The 18,473-nt window shown below is 53.5% G+C and overlaps 2 protein-coding genes across 2 annotated transcripts in view; one reads left to right on the top strand and one right to left on the bottom strand.

The window, feature by feature from the left end:
• Window positions 1-7,658, top strand: MPDU1 (mannose-P-dolichol utilization defect 1). Its single transcript, XM_084224464.1, is given in 8 exon segments — window positions 1-105; window positions 449-514; window positions 2,078-2,194; window positions 2,197-2,209; window positions 3,714-3,799; window positions 3,898-4,016; window positions 5,844-5,954; window positions 6,961-7,658. Coding segments are annotated over 8 exon segments (720 nt in total). The 5' UTR covers window positions 1-17; the 3' UTR covers window positions 7,081-7,658.
• A 1,075-nt stretch (window positions 7,659-8,733) lies between these two features.
• Window positions 8,734-18,473, bottom strand: part of DLG4 (discs large MAGUK scaffold protein 4) — a gene marked incomplete at its 3' end in the record, with an annotated part of 42,472 nt that continues 32,732 nt past the window's right edge. Inside the window, 7 exon segments of the mRNA XM_084224477.1 lie at window positions 8,734-8,840; window positions 10,276-10,367; window positions 11,896-12,005; window positions 13,355-13,527; window positions 15,672-15,773; window positions 15,930-15,977; window positions 17,772-17,830. Coding sequence (XP_084080603.1) covers window positions 8,734-8,840; window positions 10,276-10,367; window positions 11,896-12,005; window positions 13,355-13,527; window positions 15,672-15,773; window positions 15,930-15,977; window positions 17,772-17,830 — 691 coding nt within the window.

Here is an 18,473-nt window from a genome sequence, read left to right as displayed (position 1 = left end):
TCAGCGCGGGAGCCGCCATGGAGCCGCTCCGGCCTTGGCTCGTCCCTTTCCTGCTGCCCGAGCACTGCTTCGATCAATTCTTCCTCCGCTTCCAGCTCCTCGATGGTGCCGCAGCGGCCGCGGGGGGCGGTTCTGGGGCTTTTCGGGCTTTTTCGGGCGGTTTCGAGCGGGATTTTGGGGCTCCTTTAAGGGCTGTGGGGGTGGCCGCCATTTTGGTTACGGGCGGGAGTCGTGAGGGGCGCCGCCATCTTGGTTTCGGGCGCGGGAAAACAGCGCCGCCATTTTTGGTCTGGCCGTGAGGCGATGGCGCCGCCATCTTTGTTTCGGGTGTGGGGGAAATCCAAATTTTGAGGGATTTTGAGGGGAATTTGAGGGATTTTGAGGGGAATTTGAGGAATTTTGAGGAATTTTGGGGTCGCTTCACTTCACCTTTGTCATTTCTTTGCAGTTCCGTGCTTGAAAATCCTCCTGAGCAAAGTTCTGGGCTACGGGATCGTGGCGGGATCCGTCCTGGGTGAGATTTTGGGGGGATCTGGGGGGATTTTGGTGGCTCCAGGGAGGATTTTTTTTTTTTTTTTAAATCCCAAATTATTTTAGGATTAATTTAGGGGGATTTTGGGGTGAATTTTGGTGGGTTTTTTTTGAGATTTGATCGCATTTTCCTCCTCAGTGAAAGTCCTACGGGTGCTGAAATTTTGAGGGTTGCTGGGGGGGAATTTTGGGGTAATTTTGCGGCATTTTGGGGTATTTTAGGGCGGTTTTGTGGCATTTTTGAGTATTTTATGGCAGTTTTGGGGTATTTTGGGCTGGATTTTTGGTGTTTTTTGGATTTAACCCCATTTTTCCCTCAGTGAAGGTGCCCCAGCTGCTGAAGGTTTGGGGGTCCCTGGGGGGAGAATTTTGGGATAATTTTGGAGTATTTTGAGGCATTTTAAACCAATTTTTGTGTATTTCATGGCAGTTGTGGGGTATTTTATGGCAGTTTTGGGGTATTTTGAGCTGGATTTTGGGTTTTTTTGGATTTTAACCCCATTTCCCCCTCAGTGAAGGTGCCCCAGCTGCTGAAGGTTTGGGGTCCCTGGGGGGGGAAATTTTTGGGTATTTTATGGCAGTTTTGGGGTATTTTAGGGCGGTTTTGTGGCATTTTTGAGTATTTTATGGCAGTTTTGGTGTATTTTGAGCTGGATTGTTGGTGTTTTTTGGGATTTAACCCCATTTTCCCCTCAGTGAAGGTGCCCCAGCTGGTGAAGGTTTGGGGGTCCCTGGGGGGAATCTTGGGGTAATTAAGAGCAGTTTTGTGGCATTTTTGAATATTTTATGGCAGTTTTGGGGTATTTTGAGCTGGATTTTTGGTGTTTTTTGTGATTTAACCCCATTTTCCCCTCAGTGTAGGTGCCCCAGCTGCTGAAGGTTTGGGGTCCCTGGGGGGGAAATTTTTGGGTATTTTATGGCAGTTTTGGGATATTTTGTGGCATTTTAGAGCAGTTTTGGTGTATTTTGGGGTGGATTTTTGGGTTTTTTTGGGGATTTAACCCATTTTCCCCCCAGTGAAGGTGCCCCAGCTGCTGAAGGTTTGGGGGTCCCTGGGGGGAATTTTGGGGTAATTTAGAGCAGTTTTGGGGTATTTTGGTGTATTTTATGGCAGTTTTGGGTTATTTTATGGCCGTTTTGGGGTATTTTGAGCTGGATTTTTGGTGTTTTTTGGGTATTTAACCCCATTTCCCCCCAGTGAAGGTGCCCCAGCTGCTGAAGGTTTGGGGGTCCCCGGGGGGGGGGTTTGGGGTATTTTGAGGCATTTTTAAGCAATTTTGGGGTATTTTAGGGCAGTTTTGTGGTATTTTTGGGTATTTTATGGCCGTTTTAGTGTAATTTGAGCTGAATTTTGGTTTTTTTTTTGGATTTTAACCCCATTTCCCCCTCAGTGAAGGTGCCCCAGCTGCTGAAGGTTTGGGGGTCCTGGGGGGGGGAATTTTGGGGTATTTTAGAGCAGTTTTGGGGTATTTTATGGCTGTTTTGGTGTATTTTGAGCTGGATTTTTGGTGGTTTTTTTTGGATTTTAACCCCATTTCCCCCCCAGTGAAGGTGCCCCAGCTGCTGAAGGTTTGGGGGTCCCGCAGTGGGGGGGGGCTCAGCCTCCCCTCGGTGCTGCTGGAGCTGCTGGCCCTGGGGGGCTCGGTGGGCTACGGCTGCGCCAGGAGCTTCCCTTCAGGTGAGGGGGGATTGGGGGGATTTGGGAAATTTGGGGGGCTTGGGAGTGGGTTTGAGGGGATTTGAGGTCATTTGGGGGGAATTTGGGGGGGTTCTGGGAAATTTGGGGGGATTTGGGGGGGTTGAAGGTGGGTTTGGGGGAATTTGAGGGGGTTTGGGGAATTTTGGGGGGATTTGGGGGAGTTGGGGGTGGGTTTGGGGGGATTTTGGGGGGTTCTGGGAAATTTGGGGGGGATTTGGGGTGGATTTGGGGAGATTTGAGGGATTTTGGGGGAATTTCGGGGGATTTTGGGGGGGTTAGGGATGGATTTGGGGGGATTTGAGGGGGTTTGGGGGAATTTTGGGGGGATTTGGAGGAATTTTGGGGGGATTTTTAGGGGTTCTGGGAAATTTGGGGGGGATTTGGGGTGGATTTGGGGGGATTTGAGGTCATTTGGGGGGATTTTGGGGGTTCTGGGAAATTTGAGGGGGATTTGGGGGGTTGGGGGTGGGTTTGGGGGGATTTGGAGGATTTGGGGGGGATTTTGGGGGGTTCTGGGAAATTTGGGGGGGATTTGGGGGGTTGGAGGTGGGTTTGTGGGGATTTGAGATCATTTGGGGGGAATTTCCGGGGATTTTGGGGGGTTAGGGATGGATTTGGGGGATTTGGGGGGGTTAGGGATGGATTTGGGAGGATTTGAGGGGGTTTGAGGGAATTTTGGGGGATTTGGGGAGGTTCTGGGAAATTTGGGGGGGATTTCGGGGGCTTGGAGTGGGTTTGAGGGGATTTGAGGTCATCTGGGGGATTTTGGGGGGGTTCTGGGAAATTTGGGGGAGGTTGGGGGTGGGTTGAGGGGATTTGAGGTCATTTGGGGGTGGATTTTGGGGGGTTCTGGGAAATTTGGGGGGGATTTGGGGGATTTGAGGGATTTTGGGGGGATTTGAGGGGGTTCAGGATCGATTTAAGGGGGTTTGGGGTGGATTTGAGGGGGTTTGGGGGAATTTTGGGGTTTCTGGGAAATTTGGGGGTGTTGGGGATGGATTTGGGGGGATTTGAGGGATTTTGGGGGAATTTTGGGGGGATTCAGGGAAGATTTAAGGGGGTTTGGGGTGGATTTGAGGGGATTTGGGGGATTTTGAGGGGGCTTGAGGGGTTGGGGCTGGATTTGGGGGGGTCTGGGAGAGATTTTGGGTGGGATTTTAGAGATTTGGGCTGGTTTAGGGGGACCTGGAGAGGATTTTGGGGGGATTTGGGAGGGATTTGGTGGTGTTAAATGTGGGATTTGGGGGATTTGAGGGGATTTTGGGGGGGTTTGGAGGGATTTTGGGGGGCTTAAAGTGGAGTTTGGGATGGATTTTGGGGAATCTGGATGGAATTTGGGGAACTTTTGAGGGAATTTGAAACATTTTGGGTGCATTTGGGTGCATTTTCAGCCGTTTCCCCTTCATTTCTCACGGGATTTTCCCCATTTTTTCCCCTCCCACCCCCATTTTTGGGGTTCCCCGACCCCCCCAAATCCCCACAGCGCCTGGGGGGAGTCGCTCTTCCTCCTCCTGCAGACCCTCACCCTCCTCTTCCTCATCCTGCACTTCGGGGGCCGCACGGGCCGAGGTTTGTGCCGAGTTCTGGGTGAAATTTGGGGCATTTTGGGCCTTTTTGGGGTTTTTTTGGGGGGGATCCTCGACCCCTTTGGTGTCCCCTCCCCCCAGGGCTGGCGCTCGTGGCCGTTTTTGGGGCGTTTTTGGGCCTTTTGGTGTCACCTCTGACCCCGCTGAGCTTCGTCACTGCCCTGCAGGCCCTGAACCTGCCCATCATCATCCTCAGCAGGGTGAGGGGTTCAGGGGGGTCCTGGAGGGGTTTGGGGAGGATTTGGGGGATTTTGGGGAGGTTTGAGGGGATTTTGGGGAGGATTTGGGGGAGTTTGGGGAGGTTGAAAGGGATTTTGGGGAGATTTTGGGGCATTTTGGGGAGGTTTGGGGGGATTTTGGGGAGGTTTGGGGAGGATTTGGGGGGTTCTGGAGGGGTTTAGGGAGATTGAAAGGGATTTTGGGGAGATTTTGGGGAGGATTTGGGGGAGTTTGGGGAAGTTGAAAGGGATTTTGGGGAGATTTTGGGGCATTTTGGGGAGGATTTGGGGGAGTTTGGGGAGGTTGAAAGGGATTTTGGGGAGATTCTGGGGGATTTTGGGAAGATTTTGGGGGATTTTGGGGAGATTTTTGGGGGGTTTGGGGAGGATTTTGGGGGTTCTGGAGGGGTTTGGGGAGCTTGAAAGGGATTTTTGGGAGATTCTGGGAGATTTTGGGGACGTTTGGGGGGATTTTGAGGGGTTTGGGGAGGTTGAAAGGGATTTTGGGGAGATTTTGGGGCGTTTTGAGGAGGTTTGGGGGGATTTTGTGGGGGTTTGGGGGGATTTTGATGGGTTTGGGGAGCTTGAAAGGGATTTTGGGGAGGTTGAGGAGGTTGAAAGGGATTTGGGGGAGGTTTGGGGGAATTTTGTGGAGGTTTGTGGGGATTTTGGAGGATTTTGGGGAGGTTGAAAGAGATTTTGGGGAGATTTTGGGGGATTTTGGAGGGTTGGGGGAGGATTTGGGGTTTCTGGAGGGGTTTGGGGAGGTTGAAAGAGATTTTGGGGAGATTTGGGGGGGGGGTTGGGGAGGATTTGGGGGGTTCTGGAGGAGTTTGGGGAGGTTAAAGGGTTTTGGGGGGATTTGGGGGGATCCTTGAGGAGTTTGGTGAGTTTGAAAGGGATTTTGGGGAGATTTTGGGGGATTTTGGGGAGGTTTGGGGGGATTTGGGGGAGGTTTGGGAGATTTTGGGGGGGGTTGGGGGGATTATGAGGGGTTCTCGTGGGGTTTGGGGAGCTTGAAAGGGATTTTGGGGAGATTTGGGGGAATTTTGGGGAGGTTTGGGGGGGTTTGGGGAGGATTGGGGGGGTCCTGGAGGGGTTTGGGGAGCTGGAAAGGGATTTTGGGGAGATTTTGGGGCATTTTGGGGAGGATTTGGGGGTTCTGGAGGGGTTTGGGGAGATTTTGGGGGGTCCTGGAGAGGTTTGGGAACGTTTAAAGGGGATTTAGGAGGGTCCTAAAAGGGTTTTGGGGGGGTCCTGAGTGAAATTTGGGAGGATTTTGGGGGGTCTCGGGTGGGTTTGGGGGGTCCTGAAGGGGTTTTAGGGGGTCCTGGGTGGGTTTGGGGGGGTCCAGTGGAGTTTTGGGGGGTCCTGGGTGGGTTTGGGAGGATTTTGGGGGGTCCTGAAGGTGTTTTAGGGGATCCTGGGTGAGTTTGGGAGGATTTGGGGGGTCCTGGGCGGATTTTGGGGGGTCCTGAAGGGGTTTTAGGGGATCCTGGGTGAATTTGGGGGGGTCCTGGGTGGGTTTGGGACGATTTTGGGGGCTCCTGGGTGAAATTTGGGAGGATTTTGGGGGCTCCTGGGTGGATTTGGGAGGATTTGGGGGGGTCCTGAGGGGTTTTTAGGGGGTCCTGGGTGGGTTTTGGGAGGATTTTGGGCTTTTTTTTGGATTGAATTTGGGGTGAATTTTCACCAAACCCCTCCAAATTCCCTCTAGGATTTCAGAATTATTTTGGGGCTCTCCAAATTTTTGGGGACCCTCCCCCAAAAATAAAAATCCCCCAAAATTTCCCCTCCCCCTCCCCCCAGCTGATCCAGATCGTCACCAACGCCCGGCAGGGCCACACGGGGCAGCTCTCGGGGGTCTCCACGGGGCTCCTCTTTGGGGGGGCCCTGGCCAGAATCTTCACCTCCCTCACGGTGAGACCCCTCCCCAAAAAAACCCCAAATCCCAAAAATCCCCCCCAAAAAATCCTGGATCTCAAAATCTACTCAGAACCCCCAAAATCCCCAAATTCTGACTCAAATTCACCCCAAATCACCCCAAATTTCCCCCAAATTCCCTCCAGATTCACTCAGGACCCCCCCAAATTCTCCTCCCTCACGGTGAGACCCCTCCCCAAAAAACCCCAAATCTCAAAAATCCCCCCCAAAAAAATCCTGGATCTCAAAATCCACCCAGAACCCCCAAAATCCCCAAATTCTGACTCAAATTCACCCCAAATCACCCAAATTCCCTCCAAATTTTCCCAAAATCCCCCAAATTCCCTCCAAATTTTCCCAAAATCTCCCAAATTTCCCCCAAAATGCCCCAAATTTCCCCCAAATCCCCCAAATTTTCCCCAAATTTCCCCCAAATCCCCCAAATTTTCCCAAAATCTCCCAGATTTCCCCCAAATTTTCCCAAAATCTCCCGAATTTCTCCCAAAGTGCCCCAAATTTCCCCTAAATCCCCCAAATCTTCCCCAAATTTCCCCCAAATCCCCCAAATTTCCCCCAAATTTTCCCAAAATCTTCCAGATTTCCCCCAAATTTTCCCAAAATCCCCCAAATTTACCCCAAAATTTCCCCCAAATTTTCCCAAAATCCCCCAAATTTCCCCCAAATTTTCCCAAATTTCCCCCAAATCCCCCAAATTTCCCCCAAATTTTCCCAAAATCCCCCAAATTTTCCCAAAATTCCCCAAATTTCCCCCAAATTTTCCCAAAATCCCCCAAATCTCCCCCAAATTTTCCCCATATCCCCCAAATTTTCCCCAAATCCCCCCCAAATTTTCCCCAAATCCCCCAAATTTCCCCCAAAGTTTCCCAAAATCCCTAAATTTCCCCCAAATTTCCCCCAAATCCCCCCCAAATTTTCCCCAAATCCCCCAAATTTTCCCAAAATCCCCCAAATTTTCCCAAAATCCCCCAAATTTCCCCTGCAGGAAACCGGGGATCTCCTTTTGGCCTCGACCTTCGCGGCCTCGGCCGCCTGCAACGGGGTCCTGCTGGCCCAGGTGCTGCTTTTGGGGGGCTCCCGGGACCCCCACCCCAAAAAGGAGTGACCCCAAAATCCCCAGCACCCCAAAAAAACCCCAAAAATCGCCTCAAAATTGAGATTTTTTTTAGGGTTTAAAAAGGGATTTTTGGGTTTTTTTTTCCCCGTGAGCCCCAAAATCTCATCTGGAATCGCAGCAAGATTTGATGGGACCCCCCAAAAAAATCTTCCTGGCGCCCCAAAAATTCATCTGAGATCTCCAGAATCTTTCTGGGACTCCTCAAAATTCACCTGGGACCCCCAAAATTCACCTGGGATCCCCAGAATTCACCTGGGATCCCCAAAATTCCCCCCACAAAATTTAAGATTTTTTTTGTTTAGGATGAAAATTGGATTTTGGGGTTGGATCCTGTGCTCTGGGACCCTAAAATGTCACTTGGGATGATCCCAAATTTTTATGGGACCCCTAAAAAATATTCCCAGGATCCCCCCAAGATCTCAGAGACCCCAAAATTCCCTCCTGGGACCCCCCCAAAAAAAACCCCTCGGACCAAGGTGGGGGAGGGGCTGCCCCACCCCCCCCAAAGATGGGAAATGGGCGTGGCCAGAGAGCTCCTCCCTCCCCCCCCAATAAATTTGGGGTTCCCCCATTCCAGGGGGTGTCCCCCCCTTTTTTTTTGGTCGGTTATTAATTAATTATAACTGGTAATTAGCGATAATTAGGGCGGGAGGGTGTGCTGAGGTGATGATGGGGGTGGGAAAATTCTGCTTTCCATTCACAAGCTCCGCCCTCCATTCATAAATCCCACCCCCATTCATAAATCCCGCCCTCCATTCATAAATTCCACCCGCCATTCACAAACCGCCTTGGCCGCGCCTCCATTGAGCGCTCTCACTTCTGATTGGCTGCCGCTCCCGTGATCGTTCCCACGCATCCTTTCGACCCCAAAACCCCCCAAAATCTCCCCAAATTCCAACTCCGGGGGGGGTTCCCCAACCTCTGTGACCCCTCCAGGACCCCCCAAACCCCACCCAGGACCCCCTCAAATCCTCTTGAGCCTCCAAACTCCCCATTTAACCCCTCAACCGCCTTTTCCAAACCCCCAAAAATCCCTAAAAAATCCCCCAAAATTTTGCCTCCGAGGGCTCCCCCACCCCCAAATCCCCTCCCATCCCCCCCCAATCCCGAACCTCCGGCGTCTCCATCGCTTTATTCCCACAATTCCATAATTTCTATGCAAAATACTCTCATCTCCCCTCCCCCCCACCCCCCCCACCATCCCCTCCTTTTTTTTTTCCCACGCCGAGGGAGTGGGGGAGGGGAGGGGGGGGGGAGGGGCCCAGGGGAAACCCCCCCCGAACCCCTCCCCCCCCCTTTTCCCCCCTCCCCCCAATTAATTTTCCAGGCCGGGAGGGGCCGATTCGGGGCCCCCCGGGGCGTTACAAATATAGAGCTTAAATATGTACAAAAAAAATGAAGAGTCCAAATTTGGGGGTGTTTCCCCCCCCCCAAAAACCACCGGAGAAAACCCCAAAAAAACACCAAAAAAAAAAAAAAAAAAACCAAAACCAAAAAAAAAAAAATAAAACAACACCAGAACCCCTCCCCCACGCTTTGGGAATTCCCAGCAGGTCCTGGTGGGGTTTTTGGGGGGTTTCCTGTGGATTTTGGGGGGGGTTTGGGGTTTTTTTTTTTTGGGGGGGGGATCCCCCCCTGGCCCTAGAGCCGCTCGCGGGCGGGGACCCAGATGAAAGGTCCTGAGAGGTCCTCGATGACTCGTTTGACTTTGTGGTAAATCTCCTCGAAGCTGTCGCCTTCCACCATGGCTGGGGAGGGAGAAAAAGGAGATTTTAGGGGATTTTGGGGGATTTTGGGGCGGTTTGGGGTGGGTAGGGATCTTTGAAAGGTAAAAAAAAGGGGATTTTGGGGGGGGTTTGTGGGGGTTTGGGGTGGGTAGGGATCTGTGGAAGGTAAAAAAAATGGGATTTTGGGGGGGTTTTGGGAGGGTTTTGGGGGGGGTAGAGATCTTTAGAAGTGAATAAAAAGGAGATTTTAGGGGATTTTGGGGGGGTTTGGGGTGGGTAGGGATCTTTGGAAGGTTAAAAAAGGGGATTTTGGGGGGGTTTTGGGAGGGTTTTGGGGGGGTAGAGATCTCTAGAAGTGAATAAAAAGGAGATTTTAGGGGATTTGGGGGATTTTTGGGGGGGTTTGGGGTGAGTAGGGATCTTTAGAGGTGGAAAAAATGGGATTTTAGGGGAATTTTGGGGAGTTGGGGGGGGGCTGGGGTGGGTAGGAAACTTTGGAAGGTAAAAAAATGGGATTTTGGGGAGGTTTTGTGGGGGTTTGGGGTGGGTAGGGATCTTCAGAAGTGAATAAAAAGGAGATTTTAGGGGATTTTGGGGATTTTTTGGGGGGTTTTGGGGTGGGTAGAGATCTTTAGAAGTGAATTAAAATGAAATTTTAGGGGATTTGTGGGGGTTTGGGGTGGGTAGGGATCTTCAGAAGTGAATAAAAAGGAGATTTTAGGGGATTTTGGGGATTTTTTGGGGGGTTTTGGGGTGGGTAGAGATCTTTAGAAGTGAATTAAAATGAAATTTTAGGGGATTTGTGGGGGTTTGGGGTGGGTAGAGATCTTAATAAATGAATAAAAAGGAGATTTTAGGAGATTTTGGGAATTTTGGGGCAGTTTGGGGTGGGTAGAGATCTTTGGAAGGTAAAAAAAGGGAATTTTGGGGGAGTTTGGGGAGGGTTTGGGGGGGTTTGGGGTGAGTAGGGATCTTTAGAAGAGAATAAAAAGGAGATTTTAGGGGATTTTGGGGATGTTTGGGGTGGGTAGAGAAATTTAGAAGTGAATAAAAAGGAGATTTGAGGGGATTTTGGGGATTTTTTGGGAGGTTTGGGGCAGGTTGGGATGGGTCGAGACCTTTAGAGGTGGAAAAAATGGGATTTTAGGGGAATTTTATGGATTTTGGGGTGGATAAAAACCTTTAGAGGTGGGGATCAAAGCGAATTTCAGGAAAATTTTGGGAATTTCTGGGAGGTTTGGGGTGTGTGGGAATCCTTGCAGGTGAAAAAAAAAAAAGTGGATTTGGGAGAAATTTCAGGAATTTTTGGGGAGGATTTGGGGCCGGTAGGGATCTTTGTAGGGTTAAAAAAAAAAGGGGGATTTTTGGGAGATTTTTTGGGAGATTTTTGGGAGATTTTTGGGAATTGTGGGGCGGGGTCTTTGAGGGTGCCCAGGTGTGCCCAGGTGTGTCTCACCTGAGAAGCACTCGGTGAACTCCTGCTCCAGTTTGGTGGCTCTGTCGAACGCTTTCCGCGCCTGCTCCTCGCTCACGCGCTTGGAGATCTCCCTGAGGGGGGCGTGGCCAGGTCGGGACACGCCCACTTCACCTGGCCACGCCCGCGACCGCTAACAGCCACGCCCGCCTCACCTGGCCACGCCCACAACTGCCAACAGCCACTCTCACCTCACCTGGCCACGCCCACAACATCCAACAGCCACGCCTGCCTCACCTGGCCACATCAATAGCCACGCCCACCTCACCTGGCCACGCCCACAACACCCAACAGCCACTCCCGCCGCACCTGGCCACGCCCACAACATCCATCAGCCACTCCCGCCTCACCTGGCCACGCCCACAACACCCAACAGCCACTCTCACCTCACCTGGCCACGCCCACAACATCCATCAGCCACTCCCGCCTCACCTGGCCATGCCCACAACACCCAACAGCTACGCCCACCTCACCTGGCCACGCCCACAACACCCAACAGCCACGCCCACTTCACCTGGCCACACCTGCAATCCCCACAGACTCGCCCACCTACCTTGGCCACGCCCAGCACCCCAAAGACACGCCCACCACACCTGGCCACGCCCACAGTCCCTGGGAGAACACCCAGGTCACCTGGGCACGCCCACCATCACCTGGACACGCCCAAAATCCCAGGATCCTCCCCTAAATCTTTGGCCACGCCCATTGGCCACACCCAGCACACCTGGAATTCCCGGGACACGCCCACAAGCCCCGCCCACATCACATCTTTATTCCTAAGAGACCACGCCCATTTGCAAAGCCATGCCCGCCTCTCACCTGTAAATCAGAAAGCCCCACCCATTATGCAAATTGCCTTCACTGTCATCATAGATGGCCACGCCTCAGTTTCCCCCTCTCTGTGCCCAAGCCACGCCCCTAAACCCCCTTAAATCCCACCCAGAACGGCTGCCCAGGTGTGCCCAGGTGTGTGCCCAGGTGTGCCCAGGTGTGTCCCAGGTGTGCCCAGCTGTGCCTGGTGTCCCCAGGTGTGCCCAGGTGTGTCCAGGTGTGTCCAGGTGTGTCCAGGTGTGCTCAGCTGTGTGCCCAGGTGTGTCCCAGGTGTGTCCAGGTGTGCTCAGCTGTGTGCCCAGGTGTGTCCCAGGTGTGTCCAGGTGTGCTCAGCTGTGTGCCCAGGTGTGTCCCAGGTGTGTCCAGGTGTGCTCAGCTGTGTGCCCAGGTGTGTCCCAGGTGTGTCCAGGTGTGCTCAGCTGTGTGCCCAGGTGTGCCCAGGTGTGCTCAGATATGCCCAGGTGTGTTCTCAGGTGCGCCCAGATGTGCCCAGGTGCGCCCAGGTGTGTGCCCAGGTGCGCCCAGGTGTGCCCAGGTGCGCCCAGGTGTGTGCCCAGGTGCACCCAGGTGTGCTCAGGTATGCCCAGGTGTGCCCAGGTGTGTGCCCAGGTGTGCCCAGGTACTCACAGCACGTTCTGCAGCGATTTGGGCCGGATGAAGATGGCGATGGGCGCCCCAAAACCTCCCCAGATCCCCCCAGAATCGCTGCCCAGGTGTGCCCAGGTGTGCCCAGGTATGCCCAGGTATGCCCAGGTGTGCCCAGGTACTCACAGCACGTTCTGCAGCGATTTGGGCCGGATGAAGATGGCGATCGGGTGCAGCTGCGCCGCCTGGAGCCGCCGCACGGCGTTGGCCGACACGTCCAGGATGCAGTGCTTGCCCTGCAGGTGACACAGGTGTGACCAGGTGAGGTACAGGTGTGCCCAGGTGTGCCCCAGGTGTGCCCAGGTGTGCCCCAGGTACCCCCAGACACGTCCAGGATGCAGTGCTTGCCCTGCAGGTGACACAGGTGAGGTACAGGTGTGCCCAGGTGTGCCCCAGGTGTGCCCAGGTGTGCCCCAGGTACCCCCAGACACGTCCAGGATGCAGTGCTTGCCCTGCAGGTGACACAGGTGAGCCCAAGTGAGTCACAGGTGAGCTCAGGTGTGCCCAGGTGTGTGCCCAGGTGTGTGCCCAGGTGTGCCCAGGTGTATCCCAGGTGTACCCCAGGAGTATCCCAGGTGTACCCGGGTGTGCCCAGGTGTATCCCAGGTGTGCCCAGGTGTATCCCAGGTGTGCCCAGGTGTATCCCAGGTGTATCCCAGCTGTACCCAGCTGTACCCAGGGGTATCTCAGGTGTACCCAGGTGTATCCCAGGTGTATCCCAGCTGTACCCAGCTGTGCTCAGGTGTATCCCAGGTGTGCCCAGGTGTATCCCAGCTCTATCCCAGGTGTGCCCTCACCTGCTCAGCCACCTCGCGCACGGACTGGACGCTGGTGCCGTACAGGTGGCTGTTGTACCAGGTGTGCCCAGGTGTATCCCAGCTGTGCCCAGGTGTATCCCAGGTGTGCCCAGGTGTATCCCAGGTGTACCCAGCTCTATCCCAGGTGTATCCCAGCTCTATCCCAGGTGTGTTTACCTGCTCAGCCACCTCGCGCACGGATTGGACGCTGGTGCCATACAGGTGGCTGTTGTACCAGGTGTATCTCAGGTGTATCCCAGGTGTACCCAGGTGTATCCCAGCTGTACCCAGCTGTACCCAGGTGTGCCCAGGTGTATCCCAGGTGTGCCCAGGTGTATCCCAGCTGTACGCAGGTGTACCCAGGTGTGCCCAGGTGTATCCCAGGTGTGTTTACCTGCTCAGCCACCTCGCGCACGGACTGGACGCTGGTGCCGTACAGGTGGCTGTTGTACTGCCCTGCCCCAGGTGTGTACCCAGGTGTATCTCAGGTGTACCCAGGTGTGCCCAGGTGTGCCCAGGTGTGCCCAGGTGTATCTCAGGTGTATCCCAGGTGTACCCAGGTGTATCCCAGCTGTACCCAGCTGTACCCAGGTGTGCCCAGGTGTATCCCAGGTGTGCCCAGGTGTATCCCAGCTGTATGCAGGTGTACCCAGGTGTGCCCAGGTGTATCCCAGGTGTGCCCTCACCTGCTCAGCCACCTCGCGCACGGATTGGACGCTGGTGCCGTACAGGTGGCTGTTGTACCAGGTGTGCCCAGGTGTATCCCAGGTGTACCCAGGTGTGTTTACCTGCTCAGCCACCTCGCGCACGGATTGGACGCTGGTGCCGTACAGGTGGCTGTTGTACTGCCCCGCCTCGATGAACTTGTGTCCCTGGATGTCCTTCTCCATCCGCTCCCGCGAGGCCACGAAGTGATAATCGCGCCCGTCCACCTCGTACTCGCGCTTGGGCCGCGTCGTGTCTGCAGGTGGGACAGGTGAGACACACCTGAGACAGGTGAGACACACCTGGGACAGGTAACACCCTGGAAATGGGGGATAAATGGGGCCCAGGTGTGCCCAGGTGTGATAATGGCGGCCATTGGCCTCGTACTCGCGCTTGGGCCGCGTCGTGTCTGCAGGTGAGACAGGTGAGACACACCTGGGACAGGTGAGGCACACCTGGGACAGGTAACAGCCCTGAAATGGGGGATGAACGGGGCCCAGGTGTGCCCAGGTGTGATAATGGCGGCCATTGGCCTCGTACTCGCGCTTGGGCCGCGTCGTGTCTGCAGGTGGGACAGGTGAGACAGGTGTGACACACCTGGGACACACCTGGGACAGGTAACACCCCTGAAATGGGGCATTAACGGGGGCCAGGTGTGATAATGGCGGCCATCGGCCTCGTACTCGCGCTTGGGCCGCGTCGTGTCTGCAGGTGGGACAGGTGAGACACACCCAAGACAGGTGAGACACACCCGGGACAGGTGAGACACACCCGGGACAGGTGAGACACACCCAAGACAGGTGAGACACACCCGGGACAGGTGAGACACACCCGGGACAGGTGAGACACACCCAAGACAGGTGAGACACACCCGGGACAGGTGAGACACACCCGGGACAGGTGGGACACACCCAAGACAGGTGAGACACACCCGGGACAGGTGAGACACACCCGGGACAGGTGAGACACACCCAGGATAGGTGAGACACACCCGGGACAGGTGAGACACACCCGGGATAGGTGAGACACATCCAGGACAGGTGAGACACACCCGGGATAGGTGAGACACACCCGGGGACAGGTGAGACACACCCGAGACAGGTGAGACACACCTGAGACAGGTGAGACACACCCGGGACAGGTGAGACACACCCAGGAAAGGTGAGACACACCCGGGACAGGTGAGACACACCCGGGACAGGTGAGACACACCCGGGACAGGTGGGACACACCCAAGACAGGTGAGACACACCCGGGATAGGTGAGACACACCCGGGACAGGTGAGACACACCCGGGATAGGTGAGACACACCCGGGACAGGTGAGACACACCCGGGATAGGTGAGACACATCCAGGACAGGTGAGACACACCTGGGACAGGTGAGACACACCCGGGGACAGGTGAGACACACCCAGGACAGGTGAGACACACCCGGGATAGGTGAGACACACCCGGGACAGGTGAGACACACCCGGGATAGGTGAGACACATCCAGGACAGGTGAGACACACCCGGGATAGGTGAGACACACCCGGGGACAGGTGAGACACACCCGAGACAGGTGAGACACACCCAAGACAGGTGAGACACACCCAAGACAGGTGAGACACACCTGGGATAGGTGAGACACATCCAGGACAGGTGAGACACACCTGGGACAGGTGAGACACACCCGGGACAGGTGAGACACACCTGGGACAGGTGAGACACACCTGGGACAGGTAGCACCCCAGAAATGGGGGATAAACAGGGCCCAGGTGTGCCCCGGGTGCCCCCAGATGTACCCAGGTGTGCCCAGGTGTATCTCAGGCGCCCCCAGGCATATCCCAGCTGTGCCCAGGTGTATCTCAGGTGTGCCCAGGTGTGCCCAGGTGCCCCCAGGTGTGCCCAGGTGACTCACGGGGCACGCAGGAGCCGAATTTCTCGGGGAACTCGGACAGGAGGTGCCCGTGTGTGCCCCCAGGTGTGCCCTGATGCCCCCCAGGTGTGCCCAGGTGCCCCCAGGTGTGCCCAGGTGTATCTCAGGTGTGCCCAGGTGTATCTCAGGTGTGCCCAGGTGTGCCCAGGTGTATCCCAGGTGTGCCCAGGTGTGTTCCTGATGCCCCCAGGTGTATCTCAGGTGTATCCCAGGTGTGCCCAGGTGTGCCCAGGTGTATCTCAGGTGTGCCCAGGTGTGTTCCTGATGCCCCCAGGTGTATCTCAGGTGTGCCCAGGTGTGCCCAGGTGACTCACGGGGCACGCAGGAGCCGAATTTCTCGGGGAACTCGGACAGGAGGTGCCCGTGTGTGCCCCCCAGGTGTGTTCATGATGCCCCCAGGTGTGTTCCTGATGCCCCCAGGTGTGTGCCCAGGTGTGCCCAGGTGCCCCCAGGTGTGCCCAGGTGTGCCAGGTGACTCACGGGGCACGCAGGAGCCGAATTTCTCGGGGAACTCGGACAGGAGGTCGTCGTTGACGCGATCCTTGGTGGGGCCCAGGATGATGATCGGCCGCGCGTAGTGAACTGGGGAGGGCAAAAAACACCAAAAAAACCCCAAATCGCCCCAAAATTCCCAAAATTCCCCAAAATTTCAGGGGTGCTGAACCTCCCCCCGAGAGGGGAAACCCCGAAATTGGGGGATTTCAGCCCAAAATTGGGGGATTTCAGCCCAAAATTCACCTTCCATCTGCGTCACCGTCTCGTAGCTCAGCACGGCGTCCTCGCGGCCTGCGGGAAAACCGGGAACTTTTTGGGGGGATTTGGGGGATTTTTGGGGGATTTGGGGGATTTTGGGGGATTTTTTTGGATTTTTTATGGATTTTTGGGGATTTTGGGGGGATTTTTTGGGATTTTGGGGGGATTTTTTGGGGATTTTGGGGGGATTTTTGGGGATTTTTGGGGAGTTTTTGGGGGATTTTTTTAGATTTTGGGGGGATTTTTTGGGATTTTGGCAGGATTTTTTTGGATTTTGGGGGGATTTTATGGGGATTTTTTGGCAATTTTGGGGGATTTTTTAGGGGATTTTGGGGGATTTTTTGGGGATTTTTTGGGGAATTTTATTTAATTTGGGGGGATTTTTGGGGGGAATTTTTGGGGGGAATTTTTGGGGATTTTTGGGAAATTTGGGGGATTTTTTGGGGATTTTTGGGATTTTTTGGCGATTTTTGGGGAGTTTTGGGGGGATTTTTTTGGATTTTGGGGGGATTTTATGGGGATTTTTTTGGGATTTTGGGGGGATTTTTTGAGATTTTGGGGGGATTTTTGGGGATTTTTTGGCGATTTTTGGGGATTTTTTGGGGGATTTTATTTATTTTGGGGGGATTTTGAGGAATTTTTTGGGGGAATTTTTTGGGATTTTTGGGGATTTTGGGGAGTTTTTGGTGGATTTTTTTGGATTTTGGGGGGATTTTTGGGGATTTTGGGGGGATTTTATGGAGATTTTTGGGGATTTTTGGGGGGATTTTATTTATTTTGGGGGGATTTTTTGGGATTTTTTGGGGGGATTTTTGGGGATTTGGGGGGGATTATTTTGGATTTTGGGGGGATTTCTGGGGATTTTTGGCGAGTTTTGGGGGGATTTTTTTGGGATTTTTGGGGGGATTTTTTGGGGATTTTTTGGGATTTTTTTGGGGAATTTATTTAATTTGGGGGGATTTTTGGGGGAATTTTTGGGGATTTTTGGGGATTTTGGGGAGTTTTGGGGGGATTTTTTTGGATTTTGGGGGGATTTTGGGGGATTTTGGGGGGATTTTTGGGGATTTTGGGGGGATTTTTGGGGGTTTTGGGGGGATTTTATGGGGATTTTTTGGCAATTTTGGGGGATTTTTTAGGGGATTTTTGGGGGATTTTTTGGGGATTTTTTGGGGGATTTTATTTAATTTGGGGGGAATTTTTGGGGATTTTGGGGGATTTTTGGGGAGTTTTGGGGGGATTTTTTGGGATTTTGGGGGGATTTTTGGGGGGATTTTTTTGGATTTTGGGGGGATTTTATGGAGATTTTTTGGCAATTTTGGGGGATTTTTTGGGATTTTGGGGAGATTTTTAGGGAATTTTTGGCAATTTTTGGGGGGATTTTATGTATTTTGGGGGGATTTTTGGGAATTTTTGGGGGGAATTTTTTGGGATTTTTGGGGATTTTGGGGGGATTTTCGGGATTTTTTGGGATTTTTTAGGGGTTTTTTTGGATTAAGGGGGAATTTGGGGGGGATTTTATTTATTTTGGGGGGATTTTGGGGGGATTTTGGGGGGATTCGGGGGGATTTTCTTGGGAAAATTTTGGGGGAATTTTAGGGGGATTTTTTTGGGGCAGATTTTGGGAGATTATTTGGGATTTTTAAATATTTTTTTTTCTAATTTTTGGGATTTTTTGGGAGGATTTTCTGGGACGATTTTTGGGTGAATTTTGGGAATTTTTTGGGTGGAATTTTGAGATTTTTGGGCGAATTTTGGGATTTTTGGGGTGGAATTTTGGGAATTTTTTGGGTGGAATTTTGGGATTTTTTTGGGATTTTCAGGCCCCACCTTGAGCCCCTGGCCCCCGATCTTTGGCCTTGAGCCGCGTCCACTCCCGGCGCTCCACCCTGCAACCAGTATGGACCAGTTTGGACCAGTATGGACCAGTTTGGACCAGTATGGACCAGTTTGGACCAGTAAGAAACCAGTTTGGACCAGTTTGGACCAGTTTGGACCAGTATGGACCAGTTTGGACCAGTAAGGAACCAGTTTGGACCAGTAAGGACCAGTTTGGACCAGTTTGGACCGGCATGGACCAGTTTGGACCGGTTCACACTGTCTGGACCAGTTCAGACCAGTCCCCTCCCAGTAGCCACCAGTAAGGCTCCAGTTCCTTCCCAGTGGCTCCCAGTTAATCCCAGTTAGACCAGTAAGGCTGCAGTGACTCCCAGTTCAAACCAGTCCAAACCAGTCCAAACCAGTGACTCCCAGTGCCATTAAACCCCATTGGAATGGCTCCAAATCCACTCCCAGTATAAACCAGTACAAACCAGTATAACCCAGTGACTCCCAGTGCAAACCAGTGATTCCCAGTGCTCCTAAAATTCCATCCCAGTGCCCTCCCAGTGCCCTCCCAGTCCCTCCCAGTCCCTCCCAGTGCCATTAAACCCCATTGGAATGGCTCCAAATCCACTCCCAGTGACTCCCAGTATAAACCAGTACAAACCAGTGACTCCCAGTAACTCCAGGGCTATTCCAGTGAGTCCCAGT

The sequence above is a fragment of the Fringilla coelebs genome (genome assembly GCF_963513975.1).
Source record: "Fringilla coelebs genome assembly, chromosome: 38".
NCBI lineage: Eukaryota > Metazoa > Chordata > Aves > Passeriformes > Fringillidae > Fringilla > Fringilla coelebs.
This window is presented reverse-complemented; position numbering and strand designations above follow the sequence as displayed.